Here is a 26,487-nt window from a genome sequence, read left to right on the forward strand (position 1 = left end):
TTCCAGTAAAGATAGATATAGTCTGGTCTCCGAGCACGTAGAATTTTGTCCAATGACCCCAAGCTACCCATCCTTATCGCTCGCGCGTAATTATATTGCTGTCGCGTCTGTGCGACGGGCGCCTGCAGTGAGTGTGCGAGCGCGACAGCAACAAGATTCTACGTGCTCGGAGACCGGGCTTTAGAAGAAAGTATTTATTTATGTCAAAACAGTTCGGTGTCAGTAGTCGGTGCCCGCGTCGGAGGGCTCGCGCGGCTTGATGATGCCGAGCTTGGTGGCCAGCGCTGCCACGTTGGCGCGCACCTCCTCCTGCACCAGGTTGAACGACATGGCCAGCAGTGCGATCCCGAACAGCAGGTACAGCGAGCACAGCGCGATGGAGTGCACCGCCGCTGCCGGCTCATCCGTGTTCTGGCCCTGACAGACATATCATCATCAGTATCCTATCTACATACATACAACTCGAAAAACATAACCCTCCTTCTGGCGCAGTCGGGCAAAAAGGAATGCACTTATATGTAAACAGGATCATCAATTTCGAAATGTTCTTACTGGTATAATACGATCAAGTAAAACGACGCTTTTTAGTTTTGTTGCGGGATACTGATGACGTCATTTATATCACTAGTAAATACCAGACACATGTATATTGTTTTAAACTTACATGGTCACTATCACCCGCAAGTTTTCTCAGTTACTCCGTGACCATGGCGCTTGCAACAGTGCCGAAATATCGGAAACTCAAAATTAAGGTACATGGTAGCAATCCCGTCATTAATAATAATAACCAGACACATGATTCCGAAAAACGCGACAAAATAAACCATTTACTATTTTGATAAGATACATTTTTAGTAACTTGTCGTTTTTACTTTATTATGAGCCATTAAGTCAGATTAAAATTAATTTTATCAAAATCCTTTATCTCGAAAGTAAATCAAACAAAGAAATTATGAAGCCATAAAGCGTGTATAAAATAAAATAGAAATGTTTTAAGTTCAACATTTTAATCAAGGGCATATTAAATATGTCATAGTCAATCTAATCAAATTATTGGCTACTAAATAAAAAGGGCTTTAATTATCTTATCACTTTAAGATCTGTAAAGCGATAAAATACTATGAGAGTCAATTACGCATAAATTAAAAATTAGAGCGATTGAAAACGATAATCTAAGGAGTAATATAACACGTAACATAAACTACAACCGATGCTGTTGACATCCGAGGTGGGGTAGTATTCGATTCAATCACGAATCTCGTAAATTAATACCTCGGTGATCTAGTGTGGCGATGGACTTTGTAGGTCGGGCACTCTACAATACCTAGTGTAGTAGGTACACTGCCTCCTTACATTTTAATGGGTGGATTTAGGTCAATATAGTTTGGGACTAAGGTTGACTGGAGGAAAATGCCGAAAGTCATTAAGTCCGCCTTATGTACACTGTTATATGTGCATATAAGTTTGAAATAAATAAATAAATACAGGGTGTGTCGTAAATAGTGGTCCAAAGCAAACATACAAACATAGTACATACCAGTATTTTAAAAAAAATGTTTCAAGGTTGTTCAAAAAAAAATTTAAAATTGGTACCTTGCGTTACAAATTTGATTACATTTATGTATTAACTAAGTATTACAATCATTTTTTTTTTACAAACTGAATTTAAATAAACAAGTTTGTTTCGAAATTCAATACTCACTACTAGCAAATCGGTTGACTTTACCTTTACTTTTTAAACACCCTTTAACATAATTATATTTTTTTAAATACTGGTATGTGGTACCTCAGTGTACAGTGTATCGACCCTTTTGCTTTGGACCACTATTTACGCCACACCCTGTATATGCAATTAGGCTCTAAGTACGAGTATACCTAGTATTTGTATAATTGGACTTTTTATTGGGCATTCATATATTATTACAGTTTATGTGACTAAACATGTAAGCTATTTAGTTTCTCTGAGAGCTTCTTGTGTTTTTGATCAGTAAATAAATATGGCATGTGCCTATATTATCTGAAATAAACCATGTTTACGTGCTTCGAAGTTCCGTCGTCCGTAATACCAGAGTAAATACAAATGAGTAGGTCATCTTCATAGAAACGCACCGAGCGCGGTTTGTCACACACTGACAAAATTTAGCGTGGATTAGCGGGGTGTTGCGCTCCTACTCATTTGTATTTACTCTGGTAATACTTGAGGTAAGATGTTCGTACCTGCGCGGGCACGAAGTCCCCGAAGCCGATGGTGGTGAGCGTGATGAAGCAGAAGTAGGCCGCGTCCAGGTACTCCCAGCCCTCCCACTGCTTGAACAGGAACGTGCCGGCCACGATGTACGACGCTACAAGGAACACGCACAACCAGATGGGGACCGGCTTGATCTGGGAATTTGTAAAAATTAATGCAAATTTGGTATCAGAAAGAATTAAGTTCTTAAATATTTGCTTACCTCTTCTTTAACAGGTGCCTCCACTGCGTAGATTTCCGACTGGCGAGAGCCCCAAACTATGAAAATTATGAACAATATTTGTATATCCATTTCCCAATGACTCATTAGTTCAGTTCAGTACCCAAAAAATCATATATTCTGCAGGTATACTACGAATAAAACAAATAGTTCTAAAAAGTGCTTACCTGGAGGCCGATTTCGTTTTGGTATTGCTACTTCATCGCTCCAATCGTCTCGTTCTGGCGATGGAGTCTGTAAAAAAGTTAAAGTTTTTATTAGGTAAGTGCTCTACCATTTTAACTTGGACCATGTGTAAGTACATTATGCGGTCTCCAAGGCATTGTCTGGAGAAACAAATTATCTTGGGACAAATGGAAGGCAGACGCGCTCGGGGCAGGGCACCGATGAGATGGTCGGACGCGGTGAGGAAGACGGTGGGCGGTTGCATCGTGCGGTCCACACAGCTTATGACCGCAGTCTGTGGAGGAACACTATCTGTGGTCGCGATCCTCATCAGTGAGGGACCGAGGAAGAAGAAGATTTGTAAGTGCACATAATAGGTTCACTTTATATTCGCGCTCGTGGAATTGGACCTATGGAACTTACATAGTGTCTGTACGGTCTTGCGCCATCCTCGACGGTCTGCAGGCGCCGCAGCCGGCGGGCCCGGGGGTCGGGCCGCCTGCCGTCCTCCAGGTCGTCGTCCCAGCGGTGCTCGTACTCGTACGCAGCGCTCTTGGCCCGGCGCCCGCGCTTGCTCGGCCCGTAGTCTTCGCGCTCGCGCTCGTAATACTCAGACCTGCCTCGGCCCATTCTAAGAAAAATTTTGATCGTTAAAAATCTATTAAATTAGGTCCTAAACTTTGGTATACTTGGATACATGCACATTCCACAAATGCAAATTTTATGCACATAGATTAACATTTACGTACAAGACTTTACTGTACATGTATAATCTTGCCTTTTTATCTTGTCGAGAACAATTGCCTACCTCCAATCACTACGATCCCTCCTACTCCTCGGATTATCAAATTCATAATCATCATCTTCCGGATCATAACCACGATCTCTTGCATAGTAATCATCTCGCTCTCTCTGTTTTTTGTCCCTTTCCTCCAATGCCTTCCTCTCTTTGTAATTCTCGTAGTCTACATCGTGGAGGTCATGCATTTCGAACATATTTCTATCATCCATTTCGTAATGTCTGGAGTCATCAAAGTCTCTTCTTGGACCATAATCTGGCTTGGGTTTTGAAGGTCTCGGTAATGATTTACTCCGCAAATCAGGCTTCGAAGTTATTTTTTTCTGATGATTATCTAACTCTTTCAAAGCAGCTTCTAAATCTTGTAGAGGTAATGAGATTTTTGGGAAATCTTCTGAAAAAATAAGATGTCCATAAATTTCCTATCATTGTTATTCCACACTTCCTAATTTGTATTACCTACCTTCTTCCTCCTCATACGTGTCTCGGCCATATCGTTCATATTGAACCGGAGATCTATCATCTCGGTCAAGAAATTCCCTTGGCGCTAAAAAAAACATCATTCTCATTAATTAGACGCAACTTCTAGTAAAATACGACAGATCCTCATCATCATGATCATCAGCTTATATTGAGGCTTCCTACGAGCTGACAATAGTGACTGAGTTTCTTGCGCTGCTTCTTCTCAGCACTGGCCCATTTATTGTCCCGAAGCAGTGGTAGGGTTAATACTGGGACGTGTAAAAGTGCTTTTTTTAAGCCTATTTACAGAAATAAATTAAAAAAAAACTCATTACAACTCATTTATTGAGTTCGAGTATCAAATGAGTTTTAATGAGTTTTTAATGAGTTTTAAAAGCAACTAGAGATCAGTAGAGATCACGTCGTATCATTCAGTGTTCAAATCGTGAACTATCTTTCATCCGTCATCCTACTATTCCGTTACACACAAAACTCGTTAATCCTACATTTATAGCCTAGTGAATATAAAAAATAAATATGTAGGTGATAATTACCATATCCTCTGGCGTAGGTGGAGGGCGGCTGCGAGCGAGGCCGCGCCGGGGCGGGCGGGGCCGCGTGGGGCGGCGCGCGCGCCCGCCGCGCCCGCCCGCTGCTGTACCCGCTGTCGCGGTACCTGCATGCTCAAGTCAACTTAGGTAACGATGGGATAAATTAAAAGTTCTATAATACGTAAAGTAAGCCCAGAGCACAGTTTCAACTTATCAATAAGTTGAACTGAAATATATGCTAAAATGTCATTGAATCAAGAAAAAAGTCCTGAAAATATTGTGTTTGGGCATCATTTCAGTATACGGATTAAGTTTCTGTGTCACTGATGGCAATGAGCTGACAATCTCAAACCTGGTAAAGGGTGTTTGAAAATAAACACGTGGTGAACATCGGTTTAATTGAAGGTAGAGCCTTTATAATCTAGATGCTACTAAGTAATGCAGTTCGTATAAAACATTTTGTAATTTCTGGTGTCATATACTACAAGCCCAGCTTAGACAAAAATCCAAAGTAAGTACATACCTACACTAGGCTGTTCCTGTTCATTCACTATGGATGAACAGGAATAGCTAATATTAAGATCAACTGATAAAATGTATTTAATTGCTATTTAATGCAAATAGATTGAGATTGTACCTGCAATCCGTGTCGGAGTGAGCACGCTCGACGGGCCGGCGCCGGCGCGTGGAGCCGCGCGTGCTGCCGCCGCGGCCCGAGCGCCTGCGCACAACAACGGGCAATCTCTACGCGTGACTTCTAGTGTGGTAAGTTTGCTCAAATAACATAATAAATGCTATGTCAACGTGAAATTGTGAACTCTGTCAGTTTATAATATAACGCGTTAGATTGTAAACTAACAGTGGGTTAGGTTAGGTTAGATTGTAATTTAACTACGTCAGATTATAATCTCGGAAAAACGGAATTCACAATTTTACGGAGACAGCTACATAAACTGAGCGCATTCAAAGGATAGCCAAATCGAGAAAACGAAAACATCTGCAGAGTAAATGCTCCCGACTTCATGGTTTCGACTTGAGTAAATTCAGTTTTTAAAATATCACGGGTTATTTAACAGAGTTTATGACTAAATGCTCTTTCATTTGTGGATTTTACAGTCCAGCTGGTTTGGTGATAATGTAAACTTAAGATCATCCTGAGTGGTATGGTATGGTACCTATTTACTGTCGTAGATTTGTGAAAATCTTGTGTAATACCTGATGGAAGGATGGTGATGTCGATGCCGCCGCTTTGGAGGCCGCGTGCAGACGTAGCAGCACACGCGCCAATACAGGAATCTAGGTCACAATATTAAAAATTAGTTTTTTTTTTAACTAAAAGATTTAGCGTGGAGTTAGGTCTTAACAGTCCAGTAACACAAGCATTATGAATGTGCGCCTGTAGCCACAATGCCCGCACCATTTTACATTTAGGCGGATGGACGCTCCCATGATTAGTAGTTTAGTACTAACAGAGGCAGTCCGATGCGCGTGACATATTTAAGTGCGTAAGTGTAAGTAACTCGTGGGCTTAACTTGGTCGAGAGTGAGCGCTCACTTTGTGAGTGTTCTTACCAATGGAAACCTCCTAATTAGTGTATAAAGTCTGGCTCGGCATCGATGGCCATGGTTAGTACCTGAACGATGAAGCCATGACGTCTCCGATGTTGGAGAGGCACAGCAGCATGAGCGGGATGCCCAGGATGGCGTAGAAGATGGTCACCACCTTCCCCGTCTGCGTCTTCGGGGCTATGTGCCCGTAGCCTGAATGACAGACATATTCAATTGAGAAGTAGTAGGGTTAATGTGGTAAAACTACGATTGATTCGCCAAACTACGTCTACTTGTACTACTTATAAAATGTACCAAGATATTAAATCGCATGATTGTGTGAGAATTCGTTAGGAATATTATTTGATGCACCTGAAAAGTGTTATATGCAAAGTGTATTCATTAGTTTGCTAAGCGAAACCTGCAATACATCACCTACCTAATATTTGCAGATTATTGCCGCATAATCAAACTTATTTAAAATGATTTATAGAAAAATGCTGAGTCAGGGACCTTTTTGGCACAGGGCACTTAAAATCTATTTTTATTTTTCTTTTTTGTTTTTTTCTATGTTTTAATCTTGTATTGTGCCTATATCATGTACCTATTGTGTATTGTGCCAAATAAATAATATTCTATTCTATATTCTAAAAATATTTCGTTTAATAGCTATTGAGTACCTACTATTGACTAGTTTCCAAAATATTTTTCGACACTTATAAATCGGTATGTCCTTCTTCCTATTAAGTACTTGATATCAAGTTTTGTGAAACGCTAGAACTATAAAAACAACCTATTACTTATCATACATCGCGATAACCGCGTGCGAAACAACTAGTAGTCCATTTTAACCAAAATAAACAACGACCTTGTCTGTGGGTTGCATAACGTGAACGCCTGAGCCTGAGCAAGAGGCGGATCGACGTAGAGCCCGTGGCGGAGTGCCGCAATGCCGTCACACTACGGACCTAAATGTTAATTTCATCTCTGAGTCATAAGCATCGGTGGTTCAGTGGTAGAATGCTCGCCTGCCACGCGGGCGGCCCGGGTTCGATTCCCGGCCGATGCATACTTCTTTTAGTGTTATTTTTTTAATTACAAAAGAAATAATTTAATTTTTCATAATGTTGGATATAATTTCCATTTCACTGGTCAAACACCATAGGCATCCACTTATCCTACAATTTATTGATTCGTATATCATATAAAAACATCCTTTATTCGTTATTTAAAGCAAATTATTACTACATATTTCATTTGGGTGATTAAAGGTCAGACTAAATACCATGAATCATTGACTACCTACTATTTTTTGTCGTTATAACTTATGTACCAACATGATTAGGCAATATAAAAAATTAGGGTTCAGTGGCGAATGGTTAAACTTAATTGGTCATGAGAAATGGTTATACAATTTGCTTATTTTATTTTAATAAAAAGTAAGAAAGAAGGAAAATGATTTATTCCTTGAAAAATTACGACATAACTTATGAGTTAACAAACTTAAAATAAAAATGCTGTAAAGTTCTGAAGAACAGTCAATTCAGGTTATTTTAGGTAAGTGCTTTCGTATGAATATAAATCTGTTTGAACTATAAAACTATCATCGATTATATTACTCGCAGTAATTTATATGTGTAGAAAATAAAATAACAAATGTTTAAAGTTTTGTATGTACTTACAAGATGGTCAGGCATAATAAAATTTATGGTCAGGCATAATAAACTTTACAAGTTATTCGAAAGTTATGCTATCTATTATTTAATAATAGATAGCATAACTTTCGAATAACTTGTAAAGTTTATCTGTGGAAACTGATTAGGCTACTGTACTATTTTTATTTTTTAACTTCACATGTATCAACTCATGCTGTTTGTTTCCTTAATAAAGAAAAATAAAAATAAAATAAAATAGTAGGAAAAACAATAAAGCTACTATCTTTTACCCGCGGTTTCGCTCATGATGATCTTGATTTAATATAAAAAGTCCAGGTAAGTATATCGCTCTCCCACGATCAATAACAAGGATAGGTAAAATAAACTATTATTCAAACTGAAAGGTATTTACCATATTTACGAACTAACCTATGAGATTGATATTTGATGAATGTAGTATTAAAGTTTCTTTGAATGTTCTAAGTTTACAGCAAACTCCTTTTGTGTGGTTTTCCATCGAAAAAACACTTAAATAAACATTTTGGTGAATGTCATAAGTACGTATGCATTTTTTGTCTCGATACAAGATATTATCTGGACTTGATCTGCCTTTATTTAGAAGTCCACGATTTTTTTTCCCTAAAAATCGAAGTGATTTCCGTTACGTTATATGAAACGGATGCAGCCGAGGTCGCCTTCTTGCGCCCGCGCCGAAACAAACAACAAAACGGCCCAATTACTGCTTCATTAGCCGCTCGAACGACCCACATTATATTTTGATACGTGTACTAATATGATTTGCGACTAAGAACCACTATTTACCAGGTAGACGTACGATATCAACACATTTCTCAATAACAAAGTCTTTATAAAATATTTTCAGTATTTCATGCAAGTCTAAGAAAACCGAAACCATTACATTTAACTGCTTAGCTGCCAGTCTATCACAGTACAATAAAATATGAAAGTACTTATAACAGGTGCAAAAAATACGAGTATTAGAATAAAATCTCCACTATGGCTAATACCAATTTAATGAAGAAATTACCAAGAAGTATTGTTGCCCACTAATTACGTGTATTTATTCAAACCATTACACTCTAGATAGATAAACATAGAGGTCATCTATTATTATGTAAAAACACCAAATATAGGGTATTATCTCATAATTAGATTGTATATCATATCGCCAAATGGGAGTAGCCTTCGGCCGGTGATTGTAGAGACAATGGACGACCTCCGTGCTTTCCCGCGCACGGTCGCCACGGGAGACGATGGACAGACGGTTGGCATCCTATGCAGATGTAATAGGTTATATTTTACAAAAATGAAAAACAATGTTGTCTAGTGCTGAAGCTGATGCCTCATTTAAGCTACACGGCTCATTGTTAGTATACTACGAGATTGCAGATAGTTCACCACAACGCGACGGAGCTAAATAATGAACTTCAGGGCTAGTTAGTACACATAAACACGATACGACGTTGTATCGTGGGAATAAGAGCCACGATTTCATTTTGATTTTGATTTTTTGACTGTATTAAAAAGACGAATAAAGAAGAAACAAGGTCACAGAAGATACTGGATACATCCATTTCATTCAATTAAGAATAGCGAGAGTCAAAAAGTCAACGTCGTGTCGCTTGCTCGTCGTAGATTTCCACTTTACAACGTCGCAGCACCCTTAAGTAGCAGTATCATTTCTTAAACCGACTCATTTCGGAATCTCAGTATACAATTAATTTAATAAATCTGATAAACCCATGGCTCGTGAAAGGCTATCGGCGCACAATGTTTGGTGAGTGCGTGGGTCAAGGGCGCGCTGTTCCCACCGCGCGGCCTTCAACTTGCGGCCGCGCTGCGTATCGTTCAGAATGTAGGGGTCTACAAACGTAGAGCTTTCTTGATAGGTATAATACTAAAAGTCCTTCAGTTTATCAGTATCTACATTTAGCTATACTACATCATATCAATATAGAGTCATTAATGGAATTTCAAAAAACTTTCGCTAATCTTTTAGGTAAACTGCTTATTTGAAATACGTGCGTAGTTTCCGAAAAGCCTTTTTTCTAGTGACTTACATAATTAGGTACATAAGAAAGACTTCCCTATAAGTATTTAATAAAATATAATACCTAGGTACCTAATTATTACAAAATTTTTGCGAAAAATCACCGGTACCTTTAAAAAGCTTTTGGAAGATCAACCTTCGACGAAGTATGTGTCAAGGGTGCCAGCTTCTGTCTTATGACGTCACATCGTTTAAGGGATGGCCTCGGTCTGTAGAATTTTGAGACGAAACGAATTACTCTACGTATGCATATTGCATCTGCAGCATGCATCGATTTATTATTTAAAGTAAGGTCACGTTTTATTGCCATAAAGGATAAAAATAACAATTTTATGAACATGAATTAAGTTAACAACGTAGGTGGGTACGTAAGCGCACTCGCCGTCAGAAGTAAATTATTATAATAAATCTAACTTATATTTTTATTTTATAATTTCTTTACATTTATTACGGACTGAAGGAATTCTGTCGTAGTTAAAGTAGCCGAAGGCGGCTTGGGAGTATACATATACATTTACACAAACAGTACAACACTAAGAAATACAGACTACATTTATTTTACAACAAGATCTCCTCCAGCCGACCGTGGTCTTTGTGTTGTATTGTATTATCTTACAGTCACCTTGATAATTGAGTTAATTTATTGAAAAACATTAAATACTTTAATAATTTTACTCAGTTTCAATAATTTAAATAATCTTAATTATTGTCAAAGTTACGGTTCTTTTCTAAAACCAATTAATAAATTGAAATTTGTGGACAATAAACATGGAATCTGTTAAGTCAAATCGATCCAGCATCTTGAATGCGTTGTAATTTGTTACGTAGTGATTTGCTAGTTCTCTGGTTTCCGTCCGTCACTTCATGTTTGACGATAGATGAAGGTTTAAATGTCTTTATTGTCCAGCTAGACTTAGAGGCTAGTGAGCGGCGGGCATTACAGCAGCGTCGTTTCATCAGCGGCGCGCACGCAGCTGAAACGCCGCAAAGCTCAGTTACATAACAGAGGGCGCGAGGAACGGTCGCTCCCAATCATGCTATTAATTTTAACAAATTAATTGCGTTGTGAATTTTGTTTAATAACTTCTAGTAAACCAGAATGAATTTTGGTGAGTTTTTTTTTGTTATTTTGTGTTTTGCTTTTTTTAATTAATTCTAGTTCTTTTATGAAAAAGGTAAACTCCAAACGTACTATTAATAATAACAAATTTATTAATGTTTTTAATAAAATATTTAATTTTTAATATCTGAAATTACCAACTTTTCTGAAATAAAATTGGTTATAATAAATTAAATTGAATAATTTCAACTATAAAACAAAAATAAATGTTTTCCTTTTATACATTATCAATAATAATGTAGTTTAACTGAAATTAATTTGGGCCCATCGTTTTTTTTAATTATTCATGGAAATAGCTATGATCAAAACAATAGATGTCAAATAGTCCATGTCACATGTCGTCAAAAGCCTAATAAGCGATATTAACATTGTAATATGTTCGCCGTCCCCACAAAAGGACTCGTTGCCTCAGAAGTCCTTGTGGATTTCGCAACCCTCGCCGCCCGCCCACGGCCGCGGGCGCCGGACTTGCGACGCTGTTCCTTAAACGCGTACACATTGCTGTTTTGCTGCTGATTCTTTAAAGTATATTCTTCCTCGAACGCAAATATGTGTGCGGTGCAATTTTAGAGTCTGCGTATACCTACAGAACCGGTGGCTAGTCTAAAGTTAAACTTTAGGAATACTAAACATTATCATAGTCGTATGTACCAGTTTCGTTTTGCAATTAACACGTTTTGATAAGTTGTTAAAGTTTTGATGTGTGTTATCTATTTTCAAAAAAAAAGTATTTAAGTATGTTTATATCCCTTGTCTAAGTACCCATAGTACAAGCTTTGCTTAGTTTGGGACTAGAGGCGCAGTGTAAAATTTCCAAGGATATTTAGTACTCATTCGACTTTCAATCACTACTTACACATAAAAGTTACAAACAAACAAAAAATTATCTTAATTTTGGTAAAAAATAAGAAAAAGATCATTAAGCCCTTATTTTGCAGAGGTTTACCTAACTAATCCACGCGCCGATATAATACGTCCGTATTTACAAACAGCCCTGCGTAATGACCCGCCGCGTGTTTTGAAAATACGCGCACGTGAATCGCAAGCGTAAAAGATTTCTATATTATTAAATTGCTTACCACTTTAACTATTGTATAGACAACGCAAAACAATGGCTTGATGACATAAGACAGGTACTAGCACTAGATTTTTCCGTGTTTAATGAAAATACAAGAAGTAGGAATGGACATTCTAACTTCTTGATTATGCTGAAATCTCGTTTCTTCACTCTGCGCCATTTTTCACAAAGTAATCTTTTCGAATAATTAAATTGTCTAAGGATGTGACTTACTTTTTAAATTGAGTACAAGTGAGTTTAAATCGTCATAGGTATACAAGATGCATTGATAGTAAAATTATAATAATATGCCTACCAACTCTCGGCATTTAGAACATTTATGGGATCATTAAAAGGGTGATGATGTGGTTGGTAGTCGAGTAGTAGCTACTTCTCGTGATTCAAATCATTCTGAGGTCATCTTCTCTTGCATAAGATCTATACGCCCATTCTCTTGAAAGATTCATAGGTTTCAGAGCTACCTGGTTATTAAGTGTTGAGTCATGTAAACATAGCGCTAGCAGGAGGTGTGGTTTAGTATAAAGCAAGGCTAATTTATGCTTCCATATACTTTAAACATAATATGATGTTTAATATCAAGATACTCGTATTTCCGATGTTCAAAACAGTTCTATGAGTAGATTAAGTTGGTAGAGACTAAAATGTGTTCATTATTTATGTAGAATGGAAAGGAAGATTTTAAAAATATGCCAATTCTGTAAAGATAGATTAAGGTAGGTAATAGATTAAGAGATAAGGTAGAGTCGCTATAATAAGGTAGAGTCGCAGTGGTGACTGAGTTTGTTGCGGCGCTTCTTCTCAGCACTTGCCAAATGTTGGTCTCGAAGCGCTGGTAGGGTAAAAAGATTATGAGACATGTAGAGGCTCCTTAAGAGCAAAATGACGATTTGTAAGAACTATTTATTAGTCTAAACAAAAAAAGAAATTTTGACTTTGAATAGATTAATAGATATCGTAGAGTGCCTAGACAGACTTTATCTTAAGAAGAGAACTGATAATAATCAGAAAGAACGTAACAAATTGCACGAGGATCATCTTATCATTAGACAGCAGTTTCTTTCAAGCATCAGACAACCCAAATGATATTTTGAAGAACTTATAAAAAGATAGACGAGAAGCGATCGCATATGACCGCTTTACAATTGGTTTTGTCGCTATATTTTGATATCGATTCGCGGGACTTAAAAGGCTACCAAATAATAATATTTCTGAACATTTTGTTACAAGAATGTTTCCCTCGCAGTGCTGGTGGTGCTATGCGCGGCGGCGGCGCTGGGCGGCGCGCGCGCAGACAGCTGGCGCTGGCCCGAGGGCGCCGCGTCCGTGCGCATCGACACCAAGGTGCGCTTCACCGACGACGCGCCGCGCAGCGAACACAAGTCAGTACCTAACTAACCCCTTTATTTAGACTCCCCGAAAACTGCAAATTTTAAGTCAGTCGATAGTTTGGTCGGCTTCCAGTTTGTATGAGGAATCGGCCGATACCAAATTCCCAGTCGATGAAGCACCTGATGTCGTGCCCAAGCAACTGCACTCAGGAGGATTTGATGAGTGCTGCTGACAACGCCACTCTTGTGGCGGAGTTTTGGGCTGACACTGTGTAGGTTTATTGTCGACACGAAAAGAAGAAGAAGATACCAAATCGGTGTAATGTGCGCACTTCCCTAAATGTTCATACTGATCAACAGCCCGACCAAACTATCGGCAGACTAAAAGTCTGCAGTTCCGGGGTGTCTAAAACTCCTCTCAAAACATATGCATTTTGAACCCTCTCATTACGATGCATCCCCAGATGTTTGTCTGGCTCTGCGCTAATTTTTTGAGAAATTGTGACAAACTCGTGAAAAAATACTAGAGAATTGTACTCAGTTATGCTCTATGAACAAGCATCTGCCTGTAATTCTATACTTCCTGTAACATAGGTAGGTATTTACCTACTCGTACTTAGTTGTAAAATGTTTTAATTACTTCGTAGCTACATTATTAGTGTCGTTAAAATTGTATGAAGTTTAAAAACATAACAAGCATTAAACATTGGATCAATTAAAATAAGGTATTGCTACATTTGTATACTTCAAAACATTGATATTGACAATGCAACCTTCGCAAACCAAATTACATTCTCGTTCAAAAGTGCTCGTAATTACATTGGAAAACCCCAACAGTATTGCATCTTACAACATTGGCTCAGTGAAAACCCGTAGCCTCAGCACGATTCGCTTGAGCAGTAACAGACAAGCAACAGTAGAATCTCGCAAAGTAACTTGTACTTACGCTACATCACATTGTCTTCTTCATTATCTTTACTTAGATATTCATTATTTATTCATCAAAAATAACAAGCAATGTTTAGAGATGCAGCTAATTAGAGATCTAAGTGCTCCGGAATAGTTTCGACCTAAGTTTCGACCGATACAATAGTTTTAGGGTTGTACATTTTCAGTAATTTTCAAAAACAACATTTTGAACTAGCTAGTTATTGACATAATTAGAAGGCCACTTGGTGTAGTGATTCCCTTACTTGTCTGGCAGTGTTAGGGTAAATAAATAGTGAAGAGTCAATATCTTTATTGTATTTCATGTTCATTTTTTTTTATTTTTAGTTTATCTACAACAAAAACAGTGTTTCTACGAATAGTCGTCAGAGTGTAAAGTCTGCTTGGCTTAGTAGAGCTTATGCAGCAACTTATTTCTTGTAATTCCTGATTCTTATCGCCGTTTGCATAATGTGTACGAGTAGCTGGCAGCCCTACGACACGCGATATTTCCAGTCGGCTCAGTTTCGGCGCCTTGGCACATATTCGCGCGTCATTGTTCCGAGTCGCGCGGTATCGACTGCATCGAGTCATGCACCACTGCGCGAGACGGTGGACTATCACATAATAAGAATAAATTGCGATAGTCCCAGGAGAAGCACATGGGACCCTTAAACTGGCGACTCTACATAATTTAATGGCGACGGGGGAAACTTAAACCCATATTCTATGATTTTACGTAAAGATACCTACTTAGTTCAACAATTAATTAGAAACATAATTTCAGTAGTTTCTAAGCTGAAAAGTCTTCCCATTGGTACTCAATAGCTTGCATTGGAGAGAGCATGTTGAGCTCTATGTTGACGTAGGCTGATTTTTGGGCCATTGCAATTCAAAGTCAAAGTCAAAGTCAAAATTTCTTTATTTGTTTAGACTAATAAATAGTTCTTACAAATCGTCATTTTGCTCTTAAGGAGCCTCTACATGTCTCATAATCTTTTTACCCTACCAGAGCGCTTCGAGACCAACATTTGGCAAGTGCTGAGAAGAAGCGCCGCAACAAACTCAGTCACCACTGTCTGCCGGTTAATATTTTCGTTTCACTACTTACAATTCTTAAACGTTTTAACATTATTCGATTCGTTTCTACAGAGGAGCTCTTGTTTTGGTCCTTGCTAATATCCGGCGCAGGCGCATTATTTTCCGATACAATACGCGTGCGTGCGCGTCCCTTGCAACGTCCGACGTCTCAATGGGGTGACGTCATCAAGAATGGCTCCGTTCATCTGATTGCCTAGTTTCCTTTCGCAATTAGTAGTACAAAGGTTTAGCAATATCATGAATATCCTGCTTTATTTCTTTTATAGGAGAACCTAATTATACACCTTAGACAAGGAATAAAGTGATCTTAAATATGTTTATTAAATTCAGTGTAATCGTTTTTGAAAGATGAATTCGAAGGGCAGCCACTACTCGAAATTCATTCATTTTTTATAAGTTTATGTGTATGTAAATATACATACTCATGTTTCTTTCCACGTGATGGGTGATCATATCCCCACTGAGAAGACATGAAAATATTTACTAGATTATAATCATTGTGTACAGGAAACATAACTGATGATTTCTTGTTTCATTGAGCTATTAATTCAAATGATTTCATCATTCATTTCACACTAACACATAAATCGTAACAAAAGATTAGTGTTTGCGTGCAGACTTTATGTATCCATAAATGATAATATTATGATCATCTGCAATTTGAATACATTCGCATTAATGCCCTGCTCGTGCGTAAGTGTAACAATTAGTTTCTAATTTGATCCTTGAAAGAGTCTTAATAATACCACTTTATTAAAATATGCCAGTTTTCTCAAACGCCCCAGATCCGAGACTATGCAACTGTTTTACAACTACGATTAAAATCATGAATGATTTTCATCAGCTTCATTTACACTGAACACCAAAGTAGAGCATGAAAATTAATAGTACTTGTGTTACGATATATTTGGTAATGCGAAAGTAGGCTGTAACGAAAAATGTAAGGGCAATATAATGTAAGTCAATAGACGCAATATCCGTAAAGTATTGCAAAAATGCAACACAATCTATACTATCACTAGCTGACCACGTCTGCGTTGCCAAACCGCGGCGTTGGCAAACCATTTCACTGTTGTACTTCCTACCAATCTTGCGCATTGACACCAGTTACAATGATACGGATTACCTGCAATTTGATGATCGTCAAATAAAATAAAATTTAGCTACCTACTTACCCACAAGAAAGAACTTCACGGGTACAATAATACGATATTGAAATGTTGAACAGAAATAATCGAGGCGAGGTGCAAGCCGATGAGCCCCAGTTCGAAGAGCCGTCCAACACCGAGGGGTTCTACAACCGCCCCCCGGGGGCGGGCCGCTACCCCGTGCGCGTCCAGGCCTACCACCCCTACAGGGTCGACGAGCAAGGCATCTACTCTTTGAAGAAGACGTAAGTAGCACCCATAATTATGAGCCTCGGATAAGGGACATGGACATGTATCTCCCATACATCTACTACTGGTGGCATCATACCGTTTGGTTTTAGAACCATGATGAATCACTTGACATTGACTCATTCCATAATAATCGGTTGCCATAAGTAGGCATGAACACGCGAACATTTAATCATCATTTCTTCCGTGATTTGCGAAATTAACCCCAATTATAAGCCATTGTAGGATCACATTAATAATATTAATTAAAAATTGAACGTAAACACTGAGGTACTGAAATAGTTAATTAGTAAGTAATTTGTATTTGTAAAGCAAGCTGACATTATTATATTTGTCGGCCGTTTGGTGTAGTGGTTCAGAACGTGCTACTATGCCAAGAGGTCCCGGGTTCGATTCCCGGCCGGGCAGAAATTGAAATGATGAATTTTAATTTCTGTGACGGGTCTGGGTGTTACTATGTATAATATGTATGTATTAAAAAAAAAAAAAAGTATATAAGTAGTATATCCGTTAAGCTAGCACCCATAACACAAGCATTAAGTTGCTTACTTTGGGGCTAGCTGGCGATGTGTGAAATTGTCTAAAGATTTATTTATTATTTATTATTTATTTATTTATTATCATTATAGAATGTAGGTTAACACGAGATGACTCTTATCTATCACACAGGATGAATGAATACCTCAATTTGATATCACAGTCTGCAGTGCTTCTTACGCCATCAAGTATGTCATTTTAATGCTGAACTCAGCCCATTCATATTATCCTTCACTCAAGAACTCACTGAGCAGTTTACTCAGATCCATTTGTTCGTATTAAAGTTCCCATACTTATATTTTTGCAGGCCGCAACACTACTCGGACGGGACCCTGGACTCGCTTCAGTACTGCAAGTGTGTCTCCACGCCCGAATGCAACCCGTCCGTGGACTCAGCTGTAAGTACACCACTCAGGACTGGACAGGACATTTTCTTATGCTATCCTTTCCTCTCGTAATGAATGCAATCGTGCAGTTTATAGGTATAGCCTAGCCAGTAGCTATTATTTTATTATTTAAACTTACCGATTCCATTACATTTTTCAGAAAGCATGTGGTTTGGGTAAATTCTTATGTTGCTACAAACGGCCGAACAAAAGCACACCCCAGAACACAGGTAACAATACCCTCTATGGCCAAATAGATAAGGACTAACTACTAACAACAGGTCACTGAAAAAAGCCTGATTTCCTTGCAGAATTTTTCAATGAAGTCGAAGACGAACGTCCAATGTTGCTGCCCGGTCAAGGCGAACGCGCCGGCCCCTTCCCGCCGCCGCCCGATACCGTCCTCAACGGCGTGTTCGGGCCCGGCCACGGACACGAGGCCGCGCTCCTCGGCACCCTGCAGGACAACCGCGGCCCGCACCAGGCCGTCCTCATAGGCCCGGAAGGCCCGACTGGCCAAATCGGACCTAAGAGACCTGTACTCGTGGGCCCCGGGGGACCCACCGGCATCATCGGTCCTGATCAAAACCGAGGAATGCTCGTTGGCCCCGACGGTCCGACTGGCATCATCGGCCCGGGAAATAACCGAGGAGTTCTCGTCGGCCCCGACGGTCCCACTGGTGTCATCGGCCCCAATCAGCAGAATAGAGACGTATTGGTCGGCCCGGGTGGTCCCACCGGTGTGATCGGCCCCGGTCAGCAGAATAGAGGCGTGTTAGTGGGCCCGGGTGGGCCCACCGGTGTTATCGGGCCGGGTATTGTGAATAAACAAGAATACGAATATTTCAATTCCGGTAAACACGATGCTGGGCAAGACGAAACGGCACAGAGAGGAATTCTAGTCGGTCCCGGGGGTCCCACAGGAATCATAGGGCCGGCGGGCTATGGGCGGCGACCTGTGCTCGTGGGCCCTGGCGGCCCGACGGGCATCATCGGGCCGTACGGCGGCCGCAGCGGCGGGCGGCCCGTGCTCGTGGGCCCGGGCGGCCCCACCGGCATGATCGGGCCACCGAGGAGATACTACGGTAAATAATGTGTGTGACGTGTGCGGCTTAGTGACTAATAAACTTAACTTGACCGCGCCATCGCGGCAGCGTGTTTGAGCGCCGCAGTGGTCGCCGTAGACTGGTATGTGTAAATATTATGGTAGTTAGAAGCGTGTGCGCCTCGTTGCTCGCTGTAGTCGCCTAGGAGGTTACCGTGTGCAGTAGATGTAAGTGAACATTGTACAACTAACTCGCCCGACCGTTCGCAGGGTGTTCGCGACAAATTAGAAACAAAGCTAAAACTTCACCCACTTCCAAACCTAAACCATGCAAGAGACATTGATATCTAAGTAATAGTTTTTTTGGATTTTTATAAGCAAGAGGAACCATTAATTTTGTACCTAAATAAAGTTACCAATCATCCCTTTTGTTTCTTATTGTTCCTTATCGTTTTTTCTGAAAGTTTAACTGAATTTATTTATTCAGTACTTATTCATTTCACTTTTACGAACATCGAGCTACAAAGTTTATTTAAAAATATGTCAGGTGAAAGTAATCTCCGAGGTTCTTCACCGGAGCGATTTTGACAGATTTTCTCGAATTAAAACAATTTGCCTGAGGGAAGAAACAAAGATGAAGGAGTGCCGACCGCCTGGCGCGTGGCCAGCGACTCAGGCTGGGACTATGGCCGACAATGTTACAACACATTACGCATTCAATTCTTATATCAAAGAAAATCTATGTCTTATGAAAACAGATCAAAGTTCGTTATTTATAAAAAGAGATTAATGTTCTGTGGGTGTAATAGACTGTTTTGACATCACATAGATTAAACAGATAAACGTCTCTAAGTCCCATCTTAATTTCATGTACCTACCCACCTACCACTAAAAGTGAATGTGTACTAAAATCAATGGAATTTGTTGTTAACTACGAGTATAGTACGGGTATACATTTACACGAGCACATACTTACTGACACAGATAATATAATATAGACTGGTAACTTATGTGATACTCACCGATGGTGGTGATGACAATGATGGAGTAGAACAGGGCCCCCGTGAAGGTCCACTGGATGTGGTCGGTGCTCTCGTTGCCGTCCCAGCCGCGCACCTTCATCTCCAGCAGGATAGAGTTCTCGAAGTCCTGATGAAAATTATTGATGTCATTACTTTAGATTCTTGGAGCTTTGCCAAGCTTCAAATGAGTTTATCACAGGTTAAATTTTATAAATTATAGAGTTAGAACACTTTTATAATAGTGCATATTTTCATTAAGTTTAACGTATATTCTTATCATACAATTTTCCTGATAAATTCCGTGTTCCAAAAATAACAAAGGTCACATCCAAATATTGAGGAAAACCTTGCATAGTCACTTGTCGCCACCGGACACTTATAACTATCATTTTATTAGACCTCATGTAGTTAGGTTCCTCGATTTAAGCAATGAGGTACTTTATACTTCCACCTTGCCATGAGTTGTCCAAAAATCTGCCGTAACAGTAACAAATGTAATGGCCCTTTATTATCACGGTAAAATACTAGAAAGAACTGACGATCTGGTGAAGATCGGGGAATGGACGCACCTGGACGCAGGTAGCGCAGAACCAGTCGTTATAGATGGGGGAGGCCTTTGTCCAGCAGTGGGCGACAGTATAAATGAGAACAAGTGTTACCTTGAGCATGTCGACGGCGCCGGAGGTCCAGTTGCTCTGGTTGAGCAGCGGCACGCGCGTCGTCATCAGCCACATGCTCTGCGTCGTGTTCTCGCGGATCCTCGAGATGTTCATCTTTACCTTCAACACAAACTCCTTGTTTATTCTAAGAAAATCATTTTTGTACAATACACAGTACTTAGGTTTATTGGATGCAACTCTATTAGTATTCATCCTAAAACTTTGAAGCTGTGTTATTTAGAACTGAAAGTTATTATGATAATTTTGTAGTAGTGTTTTATATTTATAAGTAGGATAGTCTACCATTCTTGCCTCAAAAAGCGCTACAAATCCTTTAAAGACATAACTTCGAGACAGACAGACCTACGAGTATTACAACAACGATTCCGATACAGTTCTTTTTGTTTACGAAAGATTTACTTATTTGATTAAATCATTATTTTTCTCATTTTGTATGTAGACCTAGCTAAATTTAGAGTACATTCCATTTAAGAATAGAACTAAAACATTGAAACAATCATTCAAATCAATGCCAAAGCTATGATGTGCCGGTGCCGCGGTACGGTGGCGTCCGCGCGCTCTGAACATATCTCTCACGCGCCAATTAGCGTCATCGCCTGAAAAATTATCGCGCAGTTTGATTTATCTGCAGACAGCTATTTTTCACCATTGACTGTGAGTAGAAAGACTGTCAAAATAACTAAATCTAATTCTAATCTCTACGTCTAAATAACGTAACTAAAAGTACCTAAATATGGATGGGAAATTATTTATTTTCATCATCATGGAAATGATTATATCTGAAAACGTAGTATTTACACCAAATGACGAAATATGATGTAGGTACCTAGTTAGTGTGCATGGGTTGAGAGGACCCTCCATACCACGGTCTTTGGGATTTAGATAAGACACAGCGCCTAACGTAATAATCATACTTATTGTATTCACCTTGGGAACTGCGCTGCGACTCTAGGCGCTTGAGTGAATTCAATTTCATAGTTCGTTCAGAGGCGATTAATCCTTCATAGACTGATAATAATATAATTATCATGTATATTCATAGCCAAGACCTATCTGGGGGCACGGCACCCCACCAAGTCGAGCAAAAAAGCGGCACGGCCGTACCATCCTTTTCTCGAAGCAATTCAGGCCATTTTCGACCGCCTGTAACTTCGTTGTGGATAAAACTAGAAGGCTGAATTTTCATTAGTTATGCAGGCATTGTAAAGACACGGTATATTTAAAATTTCATTCAATTTGAACCAGTAGTTTAAGAAATATAACGGGTCAAAGTTACTTAATTTTGTCACTCACTGACTCACTGACTGACTCACCGATCATCAAAATTCTAAGGCACTTCTAGCAGACCTAGAAGCTTCAAATTTCGAATATAAGTAGTGTTTGGTGTATGAATCAAGGAAAAACTAAAATATTTGGGGGCACGGTAGTGCAACCGCCAAGTCGAGTAAAATTTTTCAATTTCGGTCCAGTTTTCTAGATACATAACTGCTGTCTACAAAATACAAAAAGAAATGAGATTTGGGGGCACGGTAGTGCAACCGCCAAGTCGAGTAAAATTTTTTCAATTTCGGTCCAGTTTTCTAGATACATAACTGCTGTCTACAAAATACAAAAAGAAATGAGATCCCATCAAAAACAATACTTGTCAAAAAAACCAAGTCTCGCAACTCAGTTGTTCTACGGTAAAAAGTTGTGAGATCCATGTAATACCAAGTCCAGGCCAGGAAATCTTTAACGTTTTACATAAATATTTGACTTGGCCATCGCATGAAAACACGTGTAAATTAAATTATTTAGTGCGATGGCCAAGTCAATATATTTATGTAAAACGTTAAAGATTTCCTGGCCTGGACTTGGTATTACATGGATCTCACAACTTTTTACCGTAGAACAACTGAGTTGCGAGACTTGGTTTTTTTGACAAGTATTGTTTTTGATGGGATAACTTTTACTCCAGACTTCTGTACTAAATGCTCTGCGATAGTTTTGAGAATCTATGCAGCAGTCCATTGTCATCAAGATCGTAACAGGCACACGACTTTGATGTGATTTACTACTAACAAAATGGAAGTAAAAAATAATAATAAGACACCAGGGGGCGTACTGTGAGTTTTCGTCAAACGCATTCGATGTCGACTGCGTAAAAAAGTGACAATAAATGTATGACGAATTGTACAGCGCCTCTCGCGGAGACTTTCAAGAACTAAAAACGCGCTCGCTCGCTAGTGACGACGTTGGAGGTAAACTCACTCTAAGCCCTCAGAATAACTTCGTACCTCTCGCTCGTACTGCGCCTCCAAGCGCTCGAAGGTGACGGCGCCGAGGATGCAGTAGGCCACCACGAGGCTGATCATCACGAAGTGCGAGAACACCACCGAGCACAGCCGCCACGTGTAGTACAGCACCTGCGCAGGCCACGGGAATGGGCTGATAAAACAAAAAGAAAACATGGCATCTATATTTCCTGGCCAAAGTTGGAGCGTAGAATTAGTTTTTTACTATGCCGTGATATCTTTGGAAAGTAATTTATAATATTTCCATATTTGTATTAAAATTTTTTAGTTATATCTCGTGGCATATCAAACTTGATAAAATCGTATAAACTTCGAAAATCTCTAGGATACTTAATTACTTATTTAAAACATTTACTTACATATTGTTAAAGTTTATTTTAAAATTCATTACTGAATTTTTAATTATAAAAAGTCATTTATTTATTTCTATAGCAACATTCATCAAATAGTTTCTTGACAAAAATTTAATAACTACAAAATGCACATTTTATTATTTTAATGTGGGTAGTTGTCGTACAACCGGTCGGCGATAAGATAGCTCGCCCGCTCAGTCCGTGTTTTATTGTGCGCGGGGACAGTCTTGTTCGGGTGTCATTTTAAGGATTTTTCAAATAATTTCAAATAATAAGCGGCCGCCCGCGACTTCGTACGCGTGGATCCCGTTTTACCCCCTTTTCCCGAATTTTCTTTGCTATAAACCTCACGGAGCCCGAGACCTTTCCAACGAATGCAAAACCGTGGAAATCGGTTCGTGCGTTCTGGAGTTATAGCGTCAGGGAGGAAAACCCGACTTATTTTTATATAGTAGATTTCGGCATCGTGCCTACATGAAATGTGGTGACAGTTGTGATTTTTAAAGTGTTTGGAGCGTACAGTGATCTCGGTGGAATTAGTGGCCACAACATCAGTACGTCAGTACATTGTGGAGCATGTGAGTAGCTTTTTACTACTGCATTTTACTCGTAAAGTGATCATACATTCACATCTTGCCAACCACAATAATATGTTTTCAATCTATTAATATAAAACTACCTATTTAATACAAACATTGTGTGTGAGTAACGTAAGTATGCGCTGTTTTCCTATTGCCGTTGTACTCGTATGTTTAAAATCTTTCGCGGTGTGTTGGCATATTCACATACCTTACCTATTTGAAGTCAATTTAATGGAAAACAGCTATCATCTTGTCGACTGTTTAGATTTAGTAGGACGCGTATTGGGCAATTTCCCGAATGCTGGATGTAAGTAATATATTTATCAGCGTGTTCCTCATCGGCGCGCGCGCAGTTTACGAGCGGTCGCTCGCTCACCTCCGATAAATCACGGCTGTAGTAGCCAACTCTTGATTAATGTTTCTGAAGCTTTTTGTTCTTAACAATTTACCCATTAGTTGAAATTTTTAAACAGATCTTTTTTTAATAAAAAAAAGTCAAAAGTCAATGTAACAAATATTTGTAGTGGGTAACATTTAAAAAAATCGATGAAACTCAGAACATTAAGTAATTAGGCACATTATTATCCATTTCTTCGACCAAACTTTTATCCGAGATCTCCTGGTATAACTGACATATTGACAGTTTTAGTATGGAAAATATATCAAAGCTGACGATTTATTCTGAGATTAACATTTACTCTTGTTTGGTCGAATCCACCCTAAGTAATTTTAAATCTACGCGTATTATGCTCACCGCTCAGTCTTTTTATGAATCAATAGAGAGGAAAACAATAGTAGGTTATGATCGTATTTGCGGCATAGTTCAGATTATTCATATACCTACAAAGCTCGTCTGCCGAGCTTCAGTCAGGCCAATATAATATCATCGTTTCAGCCAAATGACGTCCACTGCTGGACAAAGGCCTCCCCCAAGGTTTTCCACAATGAACGTTCCTGCGCTGCCCGCATCCAGGCTCTTCCCGCGACCTCTACCAGATCGTCGGTCCACCTAGTAGGAGGCCTGCCCACGCTACGTCTTCCAGCCCGTGGTCGCCACTCGAGAACTTTCCTGCCCCAACGGCCATCGTCTAATAATATCATACATACCTTCATCACATAAATGCTTTCGTATAAACGAAGATTACTGTAAATTCGTAACGGTAGCAGTAACTAAGTACTCACTTTGGCACATTTGCTGGGCGGAGGCATCGCGGGGCCCTCGGCGCGCTCCACGCGGCCCTCGCGGCGCGACATGCCACTTACGCACTTCGCACTTTCACACGAGAAAACACTTCAAACTCTTCTTAACACTCAAAAGTAAATATATGATATAGTACACAGTTTCCATAACGATTTGTTTTTTGTCATATTGTCATCTTGTGTCGGATTATACACATTTTATCTTATTAACTAAATATTGTACACAGTATTTATTGTCTAGGGCAAATGTTTAATTAAAATCAATTAGAAAAAGTCACATAAAATGATGACTACACAGAGGTCAGAGATTGAAAAATTAGCTCTTAATATTGACTGAAATAATAATTTATTGATTCTGCTTATCGAGATTCTTAGAGCTTAAAAAGATTAATCACTTTTTCATTTATACGAATATGGTATAAACTGACAGAGATTGCTTTTATGGCATTAAGTTCGCTTGGCGTACCATTAATGACATTAAAGCATAAAACAATATCTGCAATCATCATCATCATCATCAACAGCCCTTTACAGTCCACTACTGGACTATGAGCCTCCTCCACTATAGTGGAGGGTTTTGCCATAATCCCCACGCCTGGCAGGCGGGTTGGAGATCGCAGTTTAAAAGATTGATGTTTTTCAGAGAGCGCTGCTGCCCGTTCTCTGTTTGATGTGTAGTCCCTAAGTCGCCTCTTACGACACCCGCGGGAAGAGTAGGGGTTGGTGACAAATGTATTCTACTCTGCCGTCACCACACGGCACATCTGCAATATTGATGTTAAAATATATTAGCTGGCTTCACAGCTGAAACGGACGTAAGTTTTAAATGAGCAAACATTTTCTCAGAATTAAATCTAATTTTCCAGAGTCAATATTTACGTTAGTACTACTCGTATTTACTACACTACTGATCGGTTTCTACTAAATAATCACTGGCCGCTAACACACTGACAACTTTGTTGCAACAGTCATTTGCACTTTTCAACACTCTTTCCATCGCTATTTTCTCCTGAAGTCGAAAATTAGCGAATTTTCCCACGAACCGTAGATGCGCGTGCGCTTTCCGCGAACTGGTGCCGGCTCGGCGCCCGTCGGCCGCGCTCGGGGAGTCTCGGGATACTAGGAGTAGGTACCTATTCCGCGAGCCGCGGGTTTTATGATCAAACGGCTATTTGGGTCACCACTGGACAGGCAGGGTTAACAAACTCAGTGTTTGAATTAGAAGAAAATTTGCAGGTTTTGCCACTCTGTTGTGCTTCCGTGACGCATGACAGAGTGGCAAACGACGCTAATGCCTATGTGACAGATAGGGTAAACCACCCAATTATTGGCACTTTAAGCAGCTACTTCACAAAACCGGTAAAATTTGCATGTAAAAATATGTTTTATCAAAGAAAAAAACATTTATATTGGTCTTTTAATCTTTGCAGAATATTATAAAGTACTTATCATTAATAAATTAAATCATTTATTATATGATCAAACGAACTTACCAAGTGAAGTTCGATCTGAATTATCCTGTTTTCGCCGAAGAGATTTTTAAAAAAATACCTCAAAATACCAGTTGTTGGCATAGCCAAACCTTTTATTGGCAGTGATAAATAAAAATACTGAAAAATAGCTGCTAGGTCTTATGTAGAGGTTTTAAAGAGATTCATGATAGAAATAAACAAAATAAAATCCTTTGTTATAAGAAAAGTAACATTTATTTGTATAGGA

General features: G+C 39.3%; 2 protein-coding genes and 1 non-coding gene across 3 annotated transcripts; 2 read left to right on the plus strand and 1 right to left on the minus strand.

Moving 5' to 3' along the window:
* LOC135076006 (uncharacterized) lies at positions 1 to 24,822 on the minus strand. Its single transcript, XM_063970452.1, has 15 exons — positions 24,751 to 24,822; positions 22,617 to 22,745; positions 20,320 to 20,439; positions 19,661 to 19,787; positions 6,080 to 6,206; positions 5,661 to 5,741; positions 5,083 to 5,166; positions 4,449 to 4,570; positions 3,896 to 3,979; positions 3,442 to 3,826; positions 3,057 to 3,264; positions 2,636 to 2,702; positions 2,451 to 2,506; positions 2,218 to 2,382; positions 1 to 417 (listed from the first exon to the last, which is right to left on the minus strand). Exons 1-15 carry the CDS (start codon positions 24,820 to 24,822, stop codon positions 220 to 222), a joined length of 2,025 nt encoding a protein of 674 aa, XP_063826522.1. The 3' UTR covers positions 1 to 219.
* On the plus strand, positions 6,992 to 7,062 carry Trnag-gcc (transfer RNA glycine (anticodon GCC)). Its single transcript has one exon. It is a non-coding gene; the product is annotated as a tRNA-Gly (tRNA).
* On the plus strand, positions 10,652 to 19,062 carry LOC135076389 (collagen alpha-2(I) chain-like). The gene is made up of 6 exons (XM_063970882.1): positions 10,652 to 10,828; positions 13,209 to 13,296; positions 16,502 to 16,666; positions 17,515 to 17,605; positions 17,754 to 17,823; positions 17,905 to 19,062. Exons 1-6 carry the CDS (start codon positions 10,819 to 10,821, stop codon positions 18,684 to 18,686), a joined length of 1,206 nt encoding a protein of 401 aa, XP_063826952.1. The 5' UTR covers positions 10,652 to 10,818; the 3' UTR covers positions 18,687 to 19,062.
* Positions 24,823 to 26,487: the final 1,665 nt, after the last annotated feature.

Source organism: Ostrinia nubilalis, chromosome 11 (genome assembly GCF_963855985.1).
Source record: "Ostrinia nubilalis chromosome 11, ilOstNubi1.1, whole genome shotgun sequence".
Lineage (NCBI taxonomy): Eukaryota > Metazoa > Arthropoda > Insecta > Lepidoptera > Crambidae > Ostrinia > Ostrinia nubilalis.